Here is a 25,226-nt window from a genome sequence, read left to right on the forward strand (position 1 = left end):
GCGTGCCAGAAAGTGGCATGCTTGACTCTTTAGAATTTAAGGATCCCATTAGCTAAGAGTTGGGGTTTCTGAACTTTTGTATCAACATGGGCAGGACTGGAGATTATACTGAGTGAAATAAGTCAAACAGAAGGAGTCAATTATCATGTGGTTTCACTTACTTGTGGAGCATAAGGAATCATACGGAGGACACTGGGAGATGGAGAGGAGAAGTGAATTGGGGGAAATCAGAGGGGGAGACAAACAATGAGAGACTGTGGACTCTGAGAAACAAACTGGGTTTGGGAGGGGAGAGGGGTGGGAGGTTGGGTGAGCCTAGTGGTGGGTATTGAGGAGGGCACGTATTGCATGGAGCACTGGGTGTGGTGCATAAACAATGAATTTTGGAACACACACAAAAAAATTAAATTAAAATAAATTAAATTTTAAAAAAAGAGTTGGGGTTTCTTGAAGCAGACTAATACCTAAAAGGGATGTGCAGTGTAGGGTTGGGGATTGTGGGTATCTTGAGGTGTACCTCATTGCAGTTTTTTGAGGCTGGCAGGTGACCTAGTGTCCACCTAACCTGTGCTATGACCAAACTATTCTACCATGACAGTCTTCTGGAGGTGGCAAGCACTCCAGCAACCTTTAAATGCTTGACCATGTCCACCAATGTTTGCAGTTTTTTGGCCTCCAAGATCCCTGCTCAAAATAGCCTTTAATCTATACAAAACAAGACAAGCAAATGTGCACCTTAAGACGTTGGCAGTACTGCATCCTGGCCACAAGAAGGCCCTACACACAGGACCAGCTCCCTCAGAAATTTGCAGAGCTTTCCCACCTAGAGAATTGTAATATGAAAGGCTATAGGCTTGGCTCTGGGCAGACCTTTCTGCCAGCTCAGCTGGGCTCTGAGCAAATATGCTGGCATAACTGGGCCCTGGGAAGATAGGCCAGCTCAGTTGGTTCCGGGCATTACTGTCTGTCAGTGCAAGCTGACCTGTCCTGTAAAGGAAAGTCAATTAGACTGGTAGCTCAAATGCAGAAAAAGAGCCTCTCAGACCAAGAGGAGCTGACCCAAATCCTCCAAAATGGCAAGAAAGACCGTGAACTCAAAAGGTTCATAGGTACCATGCCCGTGTTTTTCATCCTTGGATGCTGCCAGAAGTTTGCTTCAGATCCTGTGGCTGCCATCAAATCTGTTTAAAAAAACAAACTTCAGCCTAGTTTGAAGATCTAATTGGCATTATTAAATGATTCATGAATTAGGCAGCATCCCATATAGCAAATAGACTGGGTTCCAAGGAATCATACAAAATGGAAAGCTTTAATAGAAGGAGAATGGGGGCAAGAAAGTTATTGGCAAAAGAAAAGGATTGCTCTAGGTAAGCCTGCTTTCTGGGTGGAAAAGCAAAGTGTCTTATGCAGACTGCCTCATCTTTCTTTAGGGAAAGACTGGACTCGGTGGACAGACTGAAAAAGTCCTATCAACCCTGGAAAAATTGCCAAGTGACCGGGTAAAACTACATTTCTGCGGGAGGTTGAAACTACAATTAGGGGCACCTGGGTGGCTCAGTGGGTTAAAGCCTCTGCCTTCAGCTCAGGTCATGATCCCGAGGTCCTGGGATCGAGACCGCCATGGGGCCCTCTGCTTGGCGGAGAGCCTACTTCCCCCCGCCCCCGCCTGCCTCTCTGCGTACTTGTGATCTCTGTCTGTCAAATAAATAAATAAAATCTTAAAAAAAAAAAAACCCTACAATTAGATTGAGTATTAAGCCCAAGTTTGTGAATTGAGGCCTAAGTGACACCATTTTGGGTCTGTGGTTTTCTTTTTTAACAGACCGTGTTTCGTAGTCATACTTTCTCTCGTAATTCTCATAACTGGTTAGTTACCTACCCTCAGTCTTATTCTGTTCCTTCTACAATTACCTTAGAAATCACCTTGAGTTACCAGGTGCTGAATCTCGTGGGGCTGACTGCATGCTAGAGTGGCAGTAGGGCCACAACTAGTAAGACTGAAATTGGAGAGTGTGGAATAGGATGTTTGAGACTGAACAGTATAATCAAATCTTCCAGATAAATCTCAAAACAGTAAGTCGGGTTCATGTACCGGTCATATTGTCAGTTAAATATATAGAAAGAAAGATATTTTTTGGACATGGTAAATATGCTCAACCTGGCTGAAATTGACCCGCCAATTAACTACAGTGCATGGATAGATACATACTCTGGAATTTAACCAGTCCTTTTCAGAAGATGTTTATACATAGAAGCCAGAAATCAAAGGTTTGGATAATCCATGAATATTGTTATCCAAACAGATAGGTATCATAAGTGATCTATGGTGAAAGATTCAGTGTGTTTTGCATAAGGAAGTGTATTATTCTCCTCTTGCTGCTACAATAATCACAAACAGCAGCTTAAACAATACAAATTTGTTATACCATTCTGGAGAGCAGAAGCTTGAAATGGTCTAAAGCCAAAATGGAATAAAATCAATATGTAGGCAAGGATGCATTCTTTCTTCCTGGGTGCTGTAGGGGATACTGCATTCCTTGCTTTTTATAGCCCTAGCACCTGGCTACATTCCTTAGCTCTAGGCCCCTTCTCTTCTTCCAAGCCAGCAATTACAGTACTTTGATCTCTGCTTTCATTTTCCCATTTCCTTCTCTTAATCTCTCCTGCCTCCCTCTTCCATTTAAAAGAACCCTTACCATTACAACAGGCCCACCTGGATAATTCAAGATATCTCCACATTTCAACATCAACTGATTAGCAACATTAATTATATCTGTAACCTTACTGTCCTTGCTATGTAACATGATCATAGGTTCTAGGGATTTAGAATGTGGACACTACTGAGGGGCCATTATGCTGCCTATAACAGAAGGGAGGGAAGGTCATTAAACGTAACAAGGTTAGTATCATTGACAGTGAGTCTACCTACATGCAAAGAATATTGGGGTCATAGGAGGATGCATGTGTGTGATAGAATTCATTTTATTGTTGCTACAGAGATTGGGAATGGCTATGCTAATTTTTAAGACTTATCTTTGGGGTTGGCCACAACTGTCATGCTCATCTAAATCTAACCATACAGAGAAAGCTGCCCTATTCCTGGCACTTTCAGCTGTATAGAAGTCTGGGTTACTTTGCTTTAATTTAAAACTTAAATATCCCTGACTACTAAGAAAATCCACACCCCGCAGTTCCATTTTAACAAGGATTTTGGAACTAGGACAGTTCTAGACTTACATACTAGCCCAAATAGAAGATAAAGTTGAATCTCAATCCTGGCTCTGGCCTTTACAAATTCTGCGTTCTTTTGCTAAGATGACTACACAAAACATTGATAGAACATGCAGACATTTTTGACATTAATTATTGAAATTCAAGATGTAGCTGAACGTGGCTCAGAATTTAAGAATGGCAGGTATTAGGTATCAAAATGCAAGGAAATATATGAAATCCGGACATTAAAAGAAAGTATATGGAAGGTGAGAGGGAGAGAACTAGGCGAGGTGACAATGGACTAAGTTCCTGCTTGGATAGGACGTTTGAAGATGGAACATCCCTTCGGATTATATTACCTACTTAGTGACAAGAAAATGAGTTGAATTTAAATGATAGGTGCTTTTATCAAAATGAAACATATTTATATCATGAGTCTTACTGTATCAGGAGTCTTCCAAAGGTAAAATTCAGAGAAATAAAGCTAGGAGACGGGAAAATATGAACCAAAAAGTGCACATAAAGTGTACATTAAAAACTGCCTGCCCAGGGGCGCCTGGGTGGCTCAGTGGGTTAAAGCCGCTGCCTTCGGCTCAGGTCATGATCCCATCGTCCTGGGATCGAGCCCCGCATCGGGCTCTCTGCTCAGCAAGGAGCCTGCTTCCTCCCTTCTCTCTCTGCCTGCCTCTATGCCTACTTGTGATCTGTCTGTCAAATAAATAAATAAAATCTTTAAAAAAAAAAAAAAAAAACTGCCTGCCCAGTAGTTTCAAGAAAGACAAAGCAAATGGTCCAATAAGACTCCAGTGAAAAGATGAGTGCAACCCATTAAGGAACTAAAACAGAAAGGACTTACTGATAAGCAGAAAATTGTGAGAAGTTTATATGTAGGACAGATGTGGGGACTTGTTGGGGGGAGGGGGAAACAGAATTTACAGAATTCCAGAAAAGGTGACAGTGGTAATCATCTCTGAAATATAAATCGAAGTAGAGCTCTCTATAATCTTTAAGATCTTACTATAGATGGAGAATTCCAGGTAAGTGTGGAAAATTGAGACTCAGGTATGCAAGGACATAAATGTGGCTTAGAATTGCTTTTATGATGTATGGGATGCTGCAGTAGATTGCTTAAGTTGGTCCCAAATTCTTCAGCCATAACAGTGCTGTACCTTCTCACTGTGAGAGGGATGATCTGTTCTATTCGTTGACTCTGTGCTCAGCCATGTGATTTGCTTTGGCCAATTAGATGCTGGCACATATTTTGTCAGCATTCTTTCATTGCTGGACTTACATCACTGGGGCTTGCATATCAGGTTTTGTTCACCCTTCACTCCTACGATCACCATGAGAAGCCAAGTTGCTCCATCAGATCCAGCTTTGATCAACTAGCTTCCAGTTAGCCCCCAGGCACGTAACTGGAAATCTAATGCATATATCTAGGGAAGCCCAGCATAGATCACTGGTCTCCAGAGATATATAGAAATAAACTATTATTGTTGTCTATCACTGAGTTTTATGGTTGTTACACAATATAAGCTGACTGGTACAAAAATTGGTACTAGAACTGGGCTATAATAGAACAAAAGCTTAAATATATGGCATTGATTCTGAGGAAACTGATAGAGAAGGCTATAAAAACAGTGGCACATTAGGCACTTTTGAAATATTTGCAATTCTGGGACCCCTGGGTGGCTCAGTTGGTTAAGCGGCTGCCTTCGGCTCAGGTCATGATCCCAGGGTCCTGGGATGGAGTCCCACATCCGGCTCCTTGGTCCGCGGGGAGCCTGCTTCTCCCTCTGCCTCTGCCTGCCACTCTGTCTGCCTGTGCGCGCACGCGCGCTCGCTCGCTCTCTCTCTCTCTCTCTCTAACAAATAAATAAATAAAATCTTAAAAAGAAATATTTGCAATTCTGTTTTTAAGACAACTTGGAAGACAGAAAATGAAATTAACTTTTTAATCTGTGTGAAGAATCTGTGAAGCAAAACATTGTAGGCATCAAATGACTGCTTCTAGCTGTGTCTATTATTTGGTAAGAGATGGACTCCAAAGAAACTGTACGCTTTGCAAAGAAAATTTAGAGAAGACACAGACTATGTAACCTTCAGGTCGCTCACCCTGCAGAATGTATTTTCCATCTTTTAATCTTTCAATCTGGGTAGTTATCTTCTAATTCACTAATTCTTTCTCTTCCACTGTGTCTGACTGGTTGTTACATTAATTACTTAGACATTGTCCAAATTATGTACATAAACATTTCAAGTACATATCATTAAATGAGGTACATGATGATGATGACGGCAGCTAAATGGGAAACCAGTAAATGACAGATATGATTTTACCAGAATTTCTAAGTGGCAGACTTCACTGTCATAGAACAGTTCCCTGTGGCCTTAGGATACTTACATCAGTCTGAGCACTGGGGCTTAGCCTGAAAGAACACCTTCACCTACTACTTCAACAAGGACAACTTAAAACCAACATATTTATAATGACTTACATCCTATTTTTTTCCTTTACAACACCCTAAATATTGTGATAAAAGTAACTTCAACCACTACGTTGCTTTTATTGTATTTTCATACAGACATATACATCCTCTATGTAAACACAGAGTAAATTTCTTTCATATTTTAATAGTATCATTAGCAAGCAAAATTCTCCCACCTGTTTATTTGCATTTCTAGCTACTGTGATTAAATCTGGGTTACTTTATTACAGTAGTCAAAGTAGCACTATATGTACACACACATATCCAAACACTACACTGAATATGTATTATGCTTTACAAAATTATCTGTGACTTTTCCCTAACAAAAAACTAAAAAACATTACCATTTGTTCATTTGCAGTGTTTCATAGTATTCTATTGTATCAGGATGCCATAATCTGTTTATCCACTTTATCATAATGGACATTTGTATTACTTCTCAATTTCAACTATTAAGAAAAGTAGTAATATGCACATTTTTGCGTATATATCCCGGTGCCCAAGTACCAAACATTCTCCAGTGAATATAAATAGGACTGCAATGAATATGTCTCAGGATACGCATCTTCACCTTCATTACAAAATGCCATACTGTTGCACAAAGCCTGAGTGAAAGGTAGCTGAACTCACCATGACAAACATCTTGGCCTGATTGTTATCTCTGTACCTTAAGGAAGATTCAACTTGCTATTGGAGTGGAAATAAGTAAATGGTGAAGAGGAGGAGGAAGGCTGTCACCATTTTCATGGCCCCTGTATGGGTCCCTACTGGAGTCCCCCTAGCCCATCAGGTTGAGCTGCAAATTCCTGGTGTCTCACCAAGAACAGAAATAAAAAGAGCAAAGTGGTCAGGGACAGGAGAAAGGGAATACATAGGCCAAGGTAGGAAGTAGAAGACCTTTTAAGACCAAAAATTTTACTTACATCTAAATGCAAAGTCATGTGTCTCTCATGTACTCCATAGGTACTCATCCACAAGTCACCTTCATTCAGAAGTTAACAGACTATAAGAACAAAGGCCCCAGGGAGAGCACGAGACCCATTCTGTTCTCTCTCCACTTCGGGCAGATGAAAAACAAGTGGGAGAACTTGGCTTTCTCAAGGAAGCAGAAAATGTTCGGCAGGTAGCAAACCAGGGAGGTCAGTGATTAGTTACTACTGCCACTTCCTGATGGCACACAGGAGAAGAATGAGGCGTAAACAAGTCAGCTGCAAGAGAAAGGGAGCAGGGGACAACAGTAGAACAGACTGTTGCCCTGAACAACTCCTCAGTCCTGTTTTTCTTAGCTATAGACATTAATCAACAAAGGAGCCAAAGAAGGCTAAACACTGATCATATGCCTTGTAGATAAACAAGAAGGAAGGCAAAATATATCTGGTCAAGCAGTATAAAGTTTATAGTTGAGCAAGCACATTCGAAGGGCTCATCTAATTAGCCACAGGTACTCTCAGGGGGAAGGGGAGATAACGGAAAAATGAAGCAGGCGGCGTTCCGCACTGAGCGAGCCGAGCATCCCCAGCTGCTTGGCTTTAAGGACATATATCATCCTCTCCCCCAGAGGCCTGTTGCCAGTATATGCTTTTCTTAAGGCTGTATCTAAGTGTGCTTGGTAACTAGTATTATTTCTCATGGGTTATATTTTAAGTAATACATTGTTCTGAGGGACAGTTACAACTACCAAAGAATATTAACCACTTTTGCTATTCATTTACCAGTGGCACAGGGATGTGGAGACAGTCCATCATAAATCAATCAAATAGTGTTACCCACTGTTGAGTGACTCTGGCCATAGCCAAGCTGGTTAAGGATGAAATCAGTTGATGAGACTTTCCCATTCTTGACCTTTCAATGCAGTTTGCCAGTCCAATGAACCCATTTCCCTACATTCCTGAGATGACTTCTCCTGCTGCCACTACCACAAAGAGATCTTCATTCCCGCTCACAGTTCCATGAAAATCTTTCTGATGTGGTGCCTCACTGATGGTTCCATAGCTAAACAGTCGCAGGTTGACATCCACTTGGAGATGTTTGCATCCTAATTCCAGAAAGGACAACCCAAATTCTGCTATGTCATATAGTCTCAGAGACCTTCACAAAAGAATAGTTCACTCTACTGATACTGTAATTCCAGGGCTAAACCAAACAGTTCTGGGAAGAAATATGAAGCTTCATGAATACCCCTCTTATGACTTAGTCAGCTACTGCCTAATTTCCAGAGTAAATGCTAATCAATCCCCACTGATCCCTGCACCAGCTGAAAATGTCCATTTGTGCTAATGATTCAAAGGATGAAGTCGGGTATGAAAACATGCAAATATGAGAGATTATTTCCCCCTAAGTTCTACTTTCATATTCCCGGAATCATACATTTGAATGCAAATGTTTTGGAGTTTGAATAGAAATTGCTAGAAAAAATTTCATGTAATTGTTGTTATTGTCACTCATTCTACCTATGAAGGATTTTTATTGATTCAATGTGACTTGTAGGAATAATTTAAATAGTTCAAAGAGCACACTCAAGTTCTAGAGCAAGTAAGTATAAATAATTAGTTGCATAATATTGTAAGAGCTAAATCAGAAGTTATAAGCAACAGATGCTGGGAATATACATGAGGAAGATACAGATGCTATAGTGCCGAATCAACTATGGTTTTATGTGGATAGGAACACTCAGGGGGAACCTGAGTTCTTTAGAGTTTATGAGGAAAAAGAGCTGATATTCAAGACAGATATAGGGCTTGTATAAATTATCAAAGTGACACAAACAAGCTAGACCGTGCTTCTAAAGACAGAAACTGTTTTACAATAACTTATTGACTATTTTGATTGTAATGGTGCTAAGTGCTCTCCGACATCCATGTCCTCAACTGAGTCTCGTCTGGGCCGAGAGGCTGTACCTCCCAGCTTCCCTTACAGGTGGTTGTGGCCATGTGGCTGAAATCCAAACTAGGACATATGAGTGAAAATTATGTGCATCAGGGGCGCCTGGGTGGCTCAGTGGGGTAAAGCCTCTGCCTTCGGCTCAGGTCATGATCCCAGGGTCCTGGGATCAAGCCCTGCATCGGGCTTTCTGCTCAGCGGGGAGCCTGCTTCCCCCACCCCTCAGCCTGCCTCTCTGCCTACTTGTGATCTCCGTCTGTCAAATGAATAAATAAAATCTTTAAAAAAAAAAAAAAAAGATTCTCTCTCTCTAAAAAAAAAAAATTATGTGCATCATTTACAGGTCCAGCCCCCCAAAAATCTCCCCATGAACACTCCTCCATACACCTCCTTCCTCACTGCTGGCAGGAATGGGTATTACCCCAAGTCAATCTTGTAAGTTACATGTTAAAGATGGAATACATTCACTCAGCCTAATTCCCAGGTAACTGTATGGAGAAGTCTCCTCAAACACTGTGAAAAAAAGCAATTTAACTCTATATTATGTATGAGTCATTTTGTTTCAGAGCCTACTTGTGACACAACGTGGGCAGGTTTAGAAGCATTTGGATCATGCGGATACAAATTTTGGAGGCTGGAAACATGGAGGGTTCCATGTGCAGTGGCAAAGTCTTCCAAAATACTACATATAAAAATCTTTGAGGCAGGCCCTGTTTATGTTGTCTTAGCCCTAGTGGAAGTGGTTGATAAGACCTAAAATGTTGTGCTAAAGCTGTTTTTAGCAAGGTATTACAAGACAAGATGAGAAAGGAATGACACGGATGGGTTGCAAATAGAAAAGAAAGAGTGAGTTCAGAAATTTTGGGTTTCATAGGTTTGTAAAAATCTCACAGCTCTTGGTTTCAAATAAATAAAACTGAAGAAAAATCCTTAATGGACAAAGGCCCATTAATATTTTTTAGTTAAACATGGAAACTATTCCTTGTAGAAAAAACCAGACCAAGGGTTTAAACTTCTGACATAAACCCATTACTTCAGATGGCTTCCAGATAGCTACTACTGAAGTTGAAGTAGTCATGCATAGGTAAGCTAATTAATTAATTGCTTAAGGAAGACATTTATGTAAGGGAAATCTTTGTCTCTGGCCATCTGACTGAAAGCAAACAGATTAAACAAAACTTCCTAAATATTTGTGATAATTGTACTTGTTGAGTGTGACAATGAAATCTGTGATATCTGAATGACTTACTGGCTTCCAAATTTGTGTATCAGGGAGTAGGCTTGAAATCTGTACCTTGTTCAGGAGGGTTTCTTCCCCAACATCTACTTCAGATGTAGCCAAGGAGAATAATTAATTATGAAGACCATCCAGAGGGTGGAGCCAGGAGCCACAGAAAATGATGAATAAGGGAGTTCCTCCCAGAGCCCAGACACAGGGACTAATCAGGAACTTCTCTGCAAAGTCAGTGCCAGGGGCTTCACAGTACCTACCCAGATTTTGTTGCTGCTATGGACAATCGAGAGCCATAGACCCCCTATTCTCTTTGCCAAATGAAAGGAGTTCACTTTGTCCAGCAAGCCTGACCCTAACCATTCATTTTTTGGTTGGAGGTGGAGGATGGAGGAAGGCACCCATCTCGTGTTTTCTGTGTTCATTTGTCATCGGACTATGAGGGACACCAACCAGTAATCATGTAGAGAACTACTTATCACCCCAAATTCCTGGATTCTAAACTGACAGAACTTAAATACAGAACTTTGAGTTGTGTCCCCAGGAAAGGGGTGTGACTGTATCCCATGAGTGGGGAAAGGGGTACATCTGGTGATTTAAAAACAGGCATGGAGACTGTGGCAGTCACAGTGAGGCAGACCAAAATCCTTATTTTATTCTTCCTCCTAAGCATGCATAAGACATTCCCCAGCCTCCTTTGCAGTTAGATGTGATCAAATGACTAAATGCAAGACACTGCAGTATGAGAAGTAATGTGTGAAAACTCCACACCTACCCCATACTGTCCACTCCAAACACACACACACACACACAGAATACCTCTGGGGCAACCATGGAAAATCAGCTGAAATATCACTAAGACGGTGACAATAGAAAACTCCTGAATTTCTCTCCTCTCACAGCATACCAAATATGCAGCTACACATGGATCAGTTCCCTCTAAGAAAAATGCAGACTAATTGAGTGACTCCTACACATTGGGAAACTTAGAATATATCTACATCAAAACACGTAGGAAAGGCTGAAACACACTTTCAGCATGAGCCTCACCCCTGCACAGCACCAAACAGGAGGGAACCCCCAACTCCCAGATTCTCCCGAAAGAGCAACTTGTAACACTGCCAGCCAAGAAATGCTCTCCCAAATCACTTAGCTCTAAGATCTTGTACAGGGCTTGCATCTAGGCCTACAGGACTGTATCAGACAAAGAAACAGTTAACAGGCATGCTAGCACTCCCCACAGCAATCTCTTCCCACCCCCAGACTCAGTGCAGAGGGACCAAGAGAAAACACTGATTTCCAGGTTTCTCCCTAAAAGGAATTTGCAGACTTTCACAGCTGCTGCCTGAGGATACGGCTTCTAATCAGCCTGTATGTTGGAACTACCTATGATCCTCCCAGGAGACTGACAGAGGAGCAGGGCACATCACCCATTGTTTCCTCCCAGATCACTTCAACAATAAAACCAAATCTCTAGCTTCTCACTACAAGCATATCCAGACATCCAGCATCCTAGCTTTTATGACTAGCTCTGGAACTGGCAGGATTCAGCATTCACAAATCCCTGGGGACCACACAAACTAAAGAGGTGGTTCTACATGTGCACACAAAGACTCCCAGTAACTATCCCCTCTGCTGAAGCAAAAAGTAGGCAAAAACACCCAGCTCTGCTTCTCCCTGATAGGGTTTAGTCTGCATATCTAATGTCCTGACTTCCCAATTGCTGCATGAAGGTGGGACCTGCATCAAGGAGCTGAAGGGCAAAGTAATTAGTAGTTCTCTAGGAGCTTGACTAAGGGACACTGACGGTCTTCACATACCATCATCTGCTGGGAGCTGTTAAGAACAAAGACAGTGGCATGGCAATCACAGAGGTTTGAGCAGCAACCATGAGCTTGGGGTGGGCAGATTGGAAGTTCTCAAATAAACAACCTAATAATTTATACTTCAAGGAACTACCAAAAGACAAAAACAAAACAAAACAACACCATTAACAAGGTGTGTAAATGAAAAGCAGAGACTATACAAACAGTAGGAAAAAACTCAAACCAGCACCTGGTTTACAGGATATACAAAACTGACAAATCTTAAGCCAGACTCAGTAAGAGACAAGGCTCAAATAAATAAAATTGAAGTGAAAGAAGACCTATTATACCTGATAACTACAATAGTGAGAATTTGCCAATATAGTCCTTTGCAGACCCAGTGGCACTTACCTTTAAACTCTTCCAAAGGATCTTAAGACCAACCAGGTCATTAAAAAGTAGTAAATGGGGAGGGGGCAGGGAGCTGCCTGGGTGGCTCAGTCCATTAAGTGTCTGACCCTTGATTTTGCCTCAGATGGTTATCTCAGGATGGTGAGATGGAGCACCAAGTAGGGCAGTTACCTTGAGATCCTCTCCTCCTTCCTCTGCCCCTCCCCCACCATGCACTCACCCCCTCTCTCTCTCAAAAAAAAAAAAAAAAGTACTAAATTAGGAATATAGAGTCAAAAAAGGGGGAATAAGCAAGATTAGAAAAGGAAGGTTCAATGAGTACCCAATGGACTATCAACCAGAAAAATGGTTTAGGATGTGTTACTGTTAACAGCTTACTTACATAGGCCTACTAGGCAAAAAATATGGATCAGTTATTCAAAGGACAGAATAAAAACCAGAACCATGTAAAATATTGGTCCTATTCCACCTTCCACTGTCAGTTTCACCTGATGGAAATCCTTCATCAGCTTTAGAACATTAATGATGGAAATCCTCCATCAGCTTTAGAGCTTTAGGGAGTTTCATGACTACTGAAACAGGACATCTACTAGCCCCGTTAGTAAATAGCTGCTATTTGCCCCATGGGCCCAGGAAAAAAGACAGGATTTTCACGGAGTTAACCAGAGCTGGATATAGGGGGTGGGCTAGTAGAGAATGGGTAGAGGAGAATGAACCCACATGGTTTTACATAGTTGGAAATGGAAGATCCAGAAACTTAATGACTTCAGTGACCCTGAATATCTTGATCTATTTATTCTTTTCTCAATTTCAGAAAGGGTAAATTATACTTGTATACTAAAATTAGCACATTTTCTCTTGGTTCTGAGTTGTCATCCATCTTCTATTACTCTTCAGAATATTTTCTATCCTCAAATATTCTATTTTATACATTGTCTCAACTGATTGATAATCATTTCTGTTGTTGTTGTTTTTAAGATTTTAGTGGGAGAAGGAGAAGCCAGCTTCCAGCCAAGCAGAGAGCCCTGGGTTTGATCCCAGAACCCTGGGATCATGACCTGAGCCGAAGACAGCCATTTAACCACTGAGCCACCCAGACACCTCTGGTAATCAGTTCCTTTAAGTGGTGTCTACACAGCATTGCTGGAGTAGTATTAGTATAACAAAGTAGAAAAAAATTCTAGCTGGGGACATGCAATTACATTTTGTAAATTTCATGATGGCATGTTATTTGTACCAATCATTATCAGTAGAATATAGAGAAACAGAGGTCCTCTAGGATACATTAATTGTGCTTCAAATAGTCACTACAACTATTCAGCGCAGGATGAGATGTGGGATATGTGAACAATGCTTTTTCAGAACTAGATGGTAATTTGGGGATTTTGATCATAAATTACATACCTGAATAATCCCTGAGTGTAGAGATTAAGTTAAAATGTAGATTAGAGAAGGTAATGAAATGTGCATCACTTAAACATCAGAAGAGGATGGGGCTATGGGAGATACACTATGACGTTACCCTAATATTTAGAGTTGAGGTTTTAGTAGTGTTCCAAGCTTTGGGGCCTAGCCATAAGTTACACAGGGGTGTCCCCATGCAGAAATGGTAGAAGCTGCCATACCTAATCTTGACTTTTCATGGGTTTCCCCGGGTGGGAATGATACTGTATATATGTAACATCTCCCCCCCTCAAAATTAAAGTATATGTGTTTCATTTTGTTTTGCCTAAAGGTTTCTGTCACTTGCAGTGGAAAGAGTCCTAATACACAGAAAATCCATAGCCTGAGGTTGTGATCCTTTACAGTTGTAGTATGTTATGAACACAGAGACTTTATGTCTGAACTGGCTTATGTAAGGAGTTCACCTGCCCTAATATTAGGGTTAATTTTTATGAAATCAAAGGGTATTCCTGGCTAATATCCTACATCACATAGCAGACAAACCTGTCTTAAATCTAGAGTTCGATCCTTACAAACTGTGTTCTCAAGGTCAAATTCAAATTACCTAACTTTACTAAACTTCCTTTCTTCATTTGACAGTGGAAATAATAATAACTGTTTGGCCGACCATGCATAATACAATGCGCACGGCATATATACGCATAACCCCTTCCGCACCTGTTTAGCTCCAAGGGCTAAATACCAGTGGGAGCAGCAGACAGGAAGGGGCGGAGCGCCAGCAGCGGCCATGGCCAGAGCGCCGCTGGGGAGGACACGGAACCAGCGGACGGCGCACGTATGAGGCTGGCGGCTGCGTAATCACCCCCACCCTGCCCCTCGCCGCCCCGGCCGTCGGTCGGGGGTGCACGAAGCCTGTGGTGACTCTTGGCGCTCAACACTGGGGGAGCGGCGACACCGGGTCCATGGCCACCGCGGCGGCTCCGTCTTCCTTGGCCCTCAAAGCCTCCAGCACGGCCGCGGTCCCCAGCTCCTACGGAGTCTTCTGCAAAGGGCTCTCCCGCACCCTGCTCGCCTTCTTCGAGCTCGCCTGGCAGCTGCGCATGAACTTTCCGTACTTCTACGTCGCAGGCTCGGTGATCCTCAACATCCGCTTGCAGGTACACATTTAGTGCCCTTCTTACGCAGCCGACTTCCCGGCCAGGACATGGCCGACTCCCAGGAGGCTCGGCGGCGAAACGGAGCTGCGAGCGCAGAGCTCGGGATTCTCGCGAGAGGACTAGAGCGCACTTTGCGGCTGCGCTCTCCGTCCCTAGTTGAGCGGTCGGGCGGTGGCGGAAAGCGGGTAGCTGCTAGAGAGGACGTCGGCGGTCTCCCGGGGACAGCGAGGAGCTTCAGTTAAGGTCTACGGCAATGTTTAAGCTGCGACCTTGAAACAAAAACAGAACGAACATGATGCATTATGAAAAGGAAGCCTACTAAAGTTTTTACAGAAATTTTAATGTATAAGAAACTCATGGTCCAAATTAAAATAAGAAAACATAAATTTCGGGAATAGTGGATTGTAAGCGAGACATTGAATAAGAAGCTGAAGATCTTAAAGATATGTAGAAGACAAATATATTTCTTCAACAAGAGAAAACCAAAACCATCAGAAATGTTCGGTGGAAAAGCCCACGGTACAGGAAAAAGCATCCTTCTAATACCAGATAACGTGAAATGCTGCAGGATTTTGAACAGAAGGTTGGAGTATAAGAAAGTGGACTCTCTTTCGGTGTCCCTGTGAGTAGCATGTAGTTCAAGACCTTGGAGCCAACGAGAAGGAAATCCAGTCACAGCCCTAAGCTTGGCTACTTCGTGAATAATATTTAAATAATTGTAATTAATATAAATGAGGTTTATTGTTTTCATCTGTGGAGAAATACTAAATTGTGGTTACAAAGTAGAATGCAAATGTTACCAGCTTTGATAATGAAAAAGTACAGTTTACCAGCAGGGATGTTGAAAGTGGGGAGGGAAAAGTAAATGAAATGATGATGGTGTCCTTATAAAATGGGAAGTTAAGAGGTATACAGTTTGTTGTCAGTAGGGAAAGAGGCATTTTATTATTTAAAGAGTAAATGACGTAAGGAGTATGCCATTAAGTTGCTAAAATCGTAATCATATTATTATAAAAGGAAAGAAAATAGGGGAGAACAGCATGAATTCAGTAAGAAATGCCTAAAGATAGCAAGTTAGTTGGAATGCCTCACAAAGGAAAACTGAGAGTACCGGATGTGTTCTAATATAAAGACAAAATTTATAATCTTTCAGAGTCTGGAGATGAATTGATGGGCTGCAACTTTTTTTAAAAATTAAGGAAATAAGTCCGTTAAGAAACAGGAAAATTGAGAGTTTTTCAAAAACAACATTGCATACTTCAGTTGTGAATAATACTGGTCATATAAAGTCAGTCATAATGATGTAAATACTGAATACTAATACAACAAGAAGTGATTATGTAACATTGGGGGATTGGAGAGGGGAGAAGTGTGTAATGGGGAAGAATCAGTCAAGATCTAATACAGAGAGGTCAATAAAAAAAGAATAAACACATTCAAAAACTGGTAAGAAGTCGTTGTCTCTGGAGAAAAAAGTCGGAGATGGGTAGAAAAAAGGATTGCTGTCTTTCATTATCAATCTAACAGTATTATTTTGTTTTTTCTTAATTGTACATATGTATTTCTCTGATTAAAACTTGTTTTAAATAAGTTTCATTTTTAAAAGTTCCCCCCAGGCAGTTGAAATACACAGCACTGGTTAAGAGCCACCATAATAAAATGGGATTGAGTTTTTAAATCAGGCATATCACTGTTAAAATACAAACTGTTAATTTTGTGGTTTTAGGTGAGTCCATTAATCTGCCTAAAACCCAATTTGCTCAACTATTGAAAGATTTAAAACACTTCCTTCAAAAAGTCAGTCTGAGAATTAAAAATAAGCCTGCCTTAGTGCTTGTTATATACACAATAGTATTTGTTCTAACAGATTATCTCCTTAGCATGTAAATAAAACTTAAAACTCATAGAATGCCTGTTTTTTTCCAGTGGAGCTTTTCAGTCCTAAAGGTGATCTGTTTAGGGACTGACCCTGGGGATGTGTAGCAGAGCCTCCAGAAGGATTTTAAGAGATAAAAGGCCATTATTTGCAGAGGTAAAGATTTATAAACTGTTTGCAGTTTTGTACTCCACTAATTGTGTCCAACCAACAAATACACTCTTAGGTTGTAAACCAAGTGCCCCCTCCAGCACCAAGTCTGGCTTTGGGTAATTGTTTCCTACTCTGTCCTTACTTCTTGTCTCCAGGCAAACTCCTGGAGTTTTTTTGAGCACATCCTCTTTCTACTTTCTTTCTCTACTCTTTTCTTTTTTTTCCTTTTTGCCTCTTGTTACTCTACATGTGTTTTAAGGTTGAACTTAGATGTCACTTTTTTTTAATTCTCTTTTCCCAGATTCCCCTGATAGAGAGTTCATTTCTTTTACTCCATCTAAGGGCTGTGTTAATACCAACCTCTGCTATTTTCATAGGCTGCCTTATTTTTGCCTAATTGTGCATTAGTTATCAGATGTGAGTTTTGTTTTTGTTTTTATTTTTAAATATCCAAAAGACAGTTTTCTATACTCTTCTACCCTTGGTTCTTACTGTGAGAGTGCAGAAACTAATGGCTCAGTGGGTTAAAGCCTCTGCCTTCAGGTCATGGTCTCAGGGTCCTGGGATCAAGCCCTGCCTCTGGCTCTCTGCACAGCAGGAAGCCTGCTTCCTCCTCTCTCTCTGCCTGACTCTGCCTACTTGTGATCTCTCTCTGTCAAATAAGTAAGTAAAATCTTTAAAAAAAAATTACTATAAAATATCAGCTATGTAATTTCATCAGTGGAGTAATTCCATAATGCAAAGGGACTTACAGATGGTGAACACCACTATTCCCTAGAAGTACCAGTGTCCCACTTTGTAACAAAAGAATGTGGCTGCCATTAGCCATGGAATGATGAGGGACTGGGATGCTCCATTCTGGTGGCTACATGAATATGTGCCTTCAACCTTTTTTCGTCATCTTCGCCTTTTGTTACACTAAAGAGACAAGGCACTTCAGCCCTAACTGTATTTCACACCCTCCTGCTATACTGGAAGCTCTGTGAGGGAAGATACTGTATCCTGTCCAATTTTACAGCCCACATAGTATCAGCAGATACAAAGTAGCAACTGAATGAAGGCTCCAGGATTTGCCCTTTATTCTTCACAATTGCTCTTACACCCAGTCTGTTTTTCTTTCCACATGTATAACTCAGTGAAATTTCCCAAAGGAGAATCTTGTTTTCTGTGACTAACCCACTTATTACTCTAGTTTGCAAGTTGTTTTATTCCTCTTAAACCACCCTCCAGGCAACATCAGTGAAGCCAAAGACTGTTCATTGCTGTATGTCTTGCCTTAGAGCATTGCCTAATGCAACATAGGTAATAAACATAGTTGGATACCAACGCCAGATTTGTTTTTTCTACACAGAGTCATTAGTCAATGAAGGAGAGAAAGGTATAGTTGCCCCTGATACTAAAGTGATCCACTTTGTTGCCCATACATCGAGCTTTTTCAGGCCATCATGAATATTAATAGGTCCAGAGACCCCTCCAGCATGAAGAAGCAGAGAGGTGGTATAGTTCTCACCAATAAAGAAAAAACATTTATGAAGTATAACTGATAAAAATGATGGGGAATCAGAACCCTGTTACAGTTTAAAAGGGAAATGGTGATCATAGTAACATACATAACTTATAGGGAATAAGAATTTTTTTTTTTTGAGGGCAAAAACAACGTGATTACTCGGCTAAAAGAGCTTTTCCTTATTATCAGCATCATTTTTTAATTTTATTGAGCTTTTAATACCAGGAACTGTACAGTTATTTACGTATGTGATCTCTATAATTCTCATATATATCCTATGAGTAAAAACATTTTCATCATTTTTCAGATAAGGAAACTGGAATTTAAAGACGTTGAATAACTTCTCCAAGGTCATAGTAATTGTCCAAACTACAGTCGAACCTTGTTTATCCCTACAGATACTTTTGATGAGGGATTCAATTTTTTAATGTATAGGTAATGCTGAATAATCCTGTTTCTTAAATTTCAAATAGAAGTATTACTTGAGTCATAGTTGGCAATGCCTTTTTTTTCTTCAGTATAATTTGAGGGCTTTGTATGTTAGAATATAAACATTCAATATAATTTGACATGTAAATTTTATACTTTTTGCCATGTAAAGTCATTTGGCCTATTTGTGGGGAGGAAAAGGATGGAGGGAGAGAGAGAAAAGGACATTACCCCTAGGATAAGAAAGGGAACTTTTTACTTCCCTCTAAAGAGTATAGATTAAGTTAACATGAATTTTGAAACTATCCATCACTGCTCTGAGAAGGCTTATTTAAATTTTCTCTTACAGTTTTGCAATCCTATTCTAATGGAGGCTTATCGTGGTGCAGCATTAGTAGACTTGATACAGTCAAAGTGAAAAGAGGACTAACACATGGAGACCAAAAGAGAACGGAAAGTTTAGGACTCTAGGAAGGAAAGGAGATGGAGAGGAAACTGCCAGAAACTGAGCCTGGAAAGTAGTCTGAAGAACAGACTTGGAAGGTTTCAGGCAAGTGAACCAAGAAAGAAACCCCTGGAATAAATAGAATTTCCAGTAGGGTTCAATTGATTCACATCAGTTGGCTTGGATTTATGAGTGTGGGAACTTTCTTGAAATTTTAACAAGAATTCTTCAGTAGCCTATTTTGCCCAGCAAGATTACCACCAGACCAAGTCATGGATCTTTGCAACTGAAGTCTACTTCTCCCCCCTCCACTCCACACAAACAGAAATCTCAGCAATGCTCTTGGGACAGTCAAAACTCCAAGGACATTACTGAATGCCCACAATAAATGATAAAAAGAAACAATGGAATTCTTAGTAGCTTCATTGCAGTACATCTGAGGGCACCCCTGCCAGTTCCTATCCTAATTAGGGATCTGCTGCAAACATTAGAAAATTTTGCCCATCTTCATGGTTTTCAAATACCAAGTATGTGTATTTATTTGCAGTAAGATAGTGGAGGGCATCAATGAACAAAGAGAAATGAAGGTTGTTCATATATTGAGTGAAATAGATTGGGTATACCTTTTCATATGAACCAAATTGAGGAAAAATAAATTGTCACAACCTAAAGGTAATAAACACTAATGAAATAACTGTGCCTGGATTGTCTTCACTCTGAAATCATAGGCACAGTAATGGAAGTAGGGCCAACAGATCAAAACAAAAACAAAAAAAAAAGTTTAATTTTTAAAAAGGGGCTATTTTTCAAGAAACTACTTTACTTTTTAATTGATAAAAAGAAAACTTGAGGGACGCCTGGGTGGCTTAGTCGCTAAGCATCTGCCTTCGGCTCAGGTCGTGATCCCAGTGTCCTGGGATCGAGTCCCACATGCGGCTCCTGGCTCAGCAGAGAGCCTGCTTCTCCCTCCCACTCTGCTGCTCTCCCTGCTTGTACTCTCCCTCTTTGTTAAATTAATAAATAAAACTTAAAAAAAAAAAAAAACTTGAAAATATCCCAAACTGAAGTCAAATGAATGTAGTTAATAGGAGCCTTAAAATTCAGAGGTCAGGTTAGATCTGTATGAAAGAAAAGATGTTATTTTTAAAACTAACTAATTTAAACATGAGGCTATGGAATAGAGGTACCATGGTGTGCCTTTGTCTTCTGAAGCTGTGTGTATGTTGGTTTTTCACAAAATTACTAAAATTGAAAATAGCATATCTGTCACCTGTGATTTTTTTTAATAAGTAACCCCCTTTGATAACTTTTTTCTGAATTGATCAAACCAATCATCTGACCTTTTTTTTTTTTTTTAATTTGACAGACAGAGATCACAAGTAGGCAGAGAGGCAGGCAGAGAGTGAGGGGGAAGCAGGGCTCTGTGCTCAGCAGGGAGCCTGTTTCCCCTCTCTCTCTACCTGCCTCTCTGCCTACTTGTGATCTCTGTCAAATAAATGAATAAAATATTAAAAAAAAAGAAAAACAGGCTATTTGCAACTCTCCTGGTCTCAGATTTGGGCAACTGAAAAAATAAAATAAAATTTTTTATATCAAGACCATAAGAAGTTTATTTTGGGGGCACCTGACTGGCTCAGTCAGTAGAGCATGCGACCCTTGATATCAGAGTTTTGAGTTCAAGCCCCACCCATATTGGGTGTAGAGATAACTTAAAAATAAAATTAAAAAGTTTCTTTTGGAGGGAAGTGATTGGCAAGAAAGCAATGACAGTCATTTTATGTTCCCAATAACTTGGTCCCAAAATAAGATAAAATTCTCTCTAGATTGCATGGAACTAGCTATAGCTGTGATAGTAGTAGTTTTTCTTAGATCATGGCTGGAGTCTCTAACACAGGCTCTTTTATGGAAAGAGAGGTATAGACCTTAATCCCAAAATACCATTTTAATAAGGAGAAGACAATACTTAAGTAGCCACTGCCCAGTCTGTAATGCAGTCCTCATCTTTAATGGTCATTTTCTATGCTTATCAGGAATAGGCCCCTGCCTCTTAGAGCTTCATCTCTCCAACATTAGTACATGAGAAGTGAGGACTTAATTGTAATGAGACATTTACTACTAAATCCCACTCGTAAGAAGAAAGGGCTGTACATGGTTGTTTAAATCTTTTTTTTTTTTAAATGTCGGTCATTAAAGAGAAGTGAACTGACACATGTAAAACTAAAAACTAAAACTAAATACACTTACTTCTAATGAGTACAAAGTAATCTAACTTTCTTACTAAAAAGGATGTGTTCAAAACCAAATTTGAATCTAAATAATTGCCAGTATGATTACAGTTCCACCTTTCCCAAAATAAGGATAATCCCAGTTCAATCATTAGGCAGTTTCTTACAGTTTTATTGAGATATAATTGACATACAGCACTGTGTAAGCTTAAACAGCACACCATAGTAACTTACATATACCACAAAATGACAACCACAATGAGTTGTCAACCTACTATCCTATACAGATACCCAGAAAAAGGTATTTTTCCTTGTGATGAGAACTTCTGGGATCCATTCTCAGTAACTTTCAAGAACTTTTAGGATCCACTTTCTTCGCAGCTTTCAAGGCATCAATCATAGTCGTCATGTTGTGTATTACATCCCTAGTATGTATATTTCTCATAACTAGAAGTTTGTATCTTTTGATCTCCTTCATCCAATCCCCCCACCCCAGCCCCAGGAAATTTCTTATATAGGGTCCAACATAATGAGTGAAGTTAAAAAATCTAAATTTCTGTGGGTGGGTATGTACATGTCCCCTCATCATCATCAGAGCACCCCAAAGAGTACACTTTACAAAGCCCTTTTGGTTTTTATATTCCCAGCGTCAGACTTGACCTACTGTTCCATCAAAATTAACTTATAACCCACATATTTTCAACATTTATTATCTAGTTTTTTTTTGTTTTTTGTTTGCTTGTACAATCAAAAAATTATGGCACTTTAAAACCCTACAACAATTTCTTCATTATTGATGGTTAAATATGTTTAAAATTATAATGTCTAAAAATTTCTAGATAACAAACTTATTCAAAATTGCAATATCATTAATTGGCACAATTTTGCCACCTGTTGGCCTTAAGATTATATTCATTTTCAGCTACTTTGATTTCATTTCAATTATTTTATTATAAACATCAACCCAACAGTATATATACACACAAACATGTTTAAAATTTATACAAATATGGGCGCCTGAGTGGCTCAGTGTGTTAAGCTTCTACCTTCGGCTCAGGTCATGATCTCAGTGTCCTGGCATCAAGCCCTGCATCAGGCTTTCTGCTCAGCGGGGAGCCTGCTTCCTCCTCTCTCTCTGCCTGCCTCTCTGCCTACCTGTTATCTCTCTGTCAAATAAATAAATAAAACCTTTAAAAAAATAAAATCAAATAAAATTTATACAAATACACAATATTCTTCTGTAAACTTTCTGTTCTTATCCCTGGTGAGTTGGTTGTGTTTGTCCTGACAAGGGACACCAGCCTTCATATAATCCTTATGTGCAGACACACACCCCACACAAACTCTGTATCTAAGTGTAATTTTGATCATTGTAAAGTGCACATAAAAGTATTTTATACAATTAAGGATAATTATTCAGTTTCTTCTTATAAATTAAGTTGATTTTTCTCTTACTCAACAAAGGTAATGTCTATTCTAGGTTGGATTCATAATGTTGGATTCCTTTGTTTTAAAAGTTATATCTGTTGTTATGTGATGATGCATTTACAGCATTTTTATTCCTTAATTTTTAACTTAATATTGTACAAATATTCCACCTACTTCAACTTGGAAGAGATTGTCATTTCTAATCATTTTTCTCACATATGAACATAGTAAATATTTGTCAGCACATATAAAATTAATATATGTCATATATATTTTATATTTATATTGTCTCAAAAATATCCTTTTTACCAACAAGTGTTATAAGGAATGATGCTTGCTTTTTAAGTTTATAGGTCATTCCGGGGAAAGTCTGTGATGTTTAATAGTATCTAAAAGAATCTGGTGAGAAAAACAAAGGTTAAAATGGATCTTCAATGTCTCTTCATTAATTTAATTCTCTTGGGATATAGAAAATTCTGGGAAAGTCTATGAAACGAAAGGTTTCACCATTTTCAGGTGGTGATTAATATGCCACAGTAGTCCTAAAGCAGTTTTTCTCAACTTGCTGTTTCCCAAAATCAGAATAAATGAGTGGACCGAAGGAAAAAGAGTTGATAACAATATGACAACCAAATTGACCTGAGAATTCTGCAGTAAAACAAAAGTCCAACTTGTTAATAGGATGGAAGAAAAATGAACCGTGGAGAGGAAAAGGAAAGACATCACCATTTTCAAGGCCCTCTTATGGGCCTCTGTATTGAAGTCCCTAGAGCAGTTCTGTTGCACATTCCTGGTATGCCGCCTCAGGGAAACAAACAAAAGGAGCAGGGAGGCTAGGGACAGAAGAAAGGGGATTAAGTAGATGAAACTGAAAACAATCAAACTGTTAAGAGACAGAGTTTTACTTACATTTAGGGACCAAGTTGAGTTTCTTTCGTATCTTTGATAGACATTAACCAAAAAATTACTAAATGTATCCATTAATTCAAAGTTGCAAAGCAGTAAGAGTAAAGACCCCAGGGGAAGCACGAGTAGCACTCTGCTAATTCTCCACCTCAGCCAGATGAAACAGGAGTGGGAGAAATTGGCTATTTTAAAGAAGTAGAAAACACTTAGACAGGTGGCAAACCAAGTAGCTAGGTGATTGCTCAGTGTCCAAAAAATATTAACGAATTTTACTATGTTATAAACGGTGTAAAGATGTGGCCACAACACCATTAAATATGAATCTAACAGTATCATGCAAAGAAGAACGATTCTGGAGATAGCTAGGCTGGTGAGAATGCAGTCAGCTGACGAGAGCTTCTGACCCTTCACCCAGTCAATGCAGTTAACTAGTACAATGAAACTGTTCCCCAACATTCCAGTTAGGAATCCTCCTGCCGCTGCTATCAGAAAAGCGTTTTCAATTCCAGATGGCATTTCTGTAGAAAGAATCCAGAAGGTTGGTCCTATGTCTCGGATTTTTTGGTTGTCAAAATGTTGTGGAATAAAATCCAGTCTGATACTTTTCACTTGTATATGAAAAAGGCTCAGATACTGTCTCACTTAACTTCCTGAAAGATCCTTCTCTTTTATTCCAGCTGTGGCTCTGAAGTATACACAAGGAGATCCAGTCTCACAGATTTAAATGAAAAACTTTAACATAACTTCCAATCAGCGACTGATTTCCAAATTCAACAGTAAATGTCCCCACTCATCATTGGCACTGACTGCAGTTTTCCACTTGTGAGGACATCCGGAAGAATAAAGTCCAATATGCAAATATGCAAATATGAGACAGATTTCTTTACACTGATTTGCACTTTCCTTTTCACCTGAAAATGCCATTTGGATCCAGGTTTCTTAATTTTAATAGCATTGTCTAAAAATAAACCTCTAATACAGGCATTATTCATTAATTCCATTCAATAAAATCTGTAATAGTTCAAATACTATTGTGGATGAAATAAGAGAAGCAACATTAAGGAGCTCACAGAGTATTAGAAAAAGCAACAGTAAGTAAACTATGACTATAGAATGTGACAAAAGTTTGACCGCAATGCAACTACAACTAAGAGGAGAGTCCTACAAAAGTCAACGTTCTTCTACATTGTTCTACAACTTCTACAGTCAATAGTTCATTTTGGTTTTATAACGAGAGTGACAACTGGCTTGGATCTTGAAGCTGCTTAGGATTTCTTGAAGAAATAGATACAAAGGAAATCGTTTCCCAGAATGATATAAAAGCGCATGCCAAAGCACCAAAATCGGACCTATTGGAGCTATTACTTTGGATTTTTGAGCTTTGTTCTCAATAAGTCACTGCCTATTTAATTCTGAATAAACTCTTGTCAGCTGAGAGGGAAAATATAGTAGGAAAAAAAACCTGAAGGGATAGGGGAGTGGGAGGGAGGTTTTCCCTTTCATTAATTCTGCTTTTGGTTAAAGCCTTCATCCCATCAAAAACTGTTACAGTAAAATAAAGTTTGTTTTTTTGTTTTGACAAACAGGTAACTTTAATACCATGATCTTTCAACCTTGACGGCAAGGTTATCCCTCTTATCTAGAGAACTCTAGGTATATGCATGTGT

At 39.6% G+C, this 25,226-nt stretch overlaps 2 protein-coding genes across 2 annotated transcripts; one reads left to right on the forward strand and one right to left on the reverse strand.

Moving 5' to 3' along the window:
* Positions 1–14,202: 14,202 nt before the first annotated feature.
* SMIM10L1 (small integral membrane protein 10 like 1) lies at positions 14,203–25,147 on the forward strand. Its single transcript, XM_080812001.1, has 2 exons — positions 14,203–15,212; positions 24,237–25,147. Exon 1 carries the CDS (start codon positions 14,396–14,398, stop codon positions 14,600–14,602), a length of 207 nt encoding a protein of 68 aa, XP_080668127.1. The 5' UTR covers positions 14,203–14,395; the 3' UTR covers positions 14,603–15,212; positions 24,237–25,147.
* On the reverse strand, positions 23,140–24,075 carry LOC308347066 (taste receptor type 2 member 42-like; the record flags this gene model as incomplete). The annotated part of the gene is made up of 1 exon (XM_080810228.1): positions 23,140–24,075. One exon carries the CDS (start codon positions 24,073–24,075, stop codon positions 23,140–23,142), a length of 936 nt encoding a protein of 311 aa, XP_080666354.1.
* Positions 25,148–25,226: the final 79 nt, after the last annotated feature.

The sequence above is a fragment of the Martes martes genome (genome assembly GCF_963455335.1).
Source record: "Martes martes genome assembly, chromosome: 8".
Classification (NCBI taxonomy): Eukaryota; Metazoa; Chordata; class Mammalia; order Carnivora; family Mustelidae; genus Martes; species Martes martes.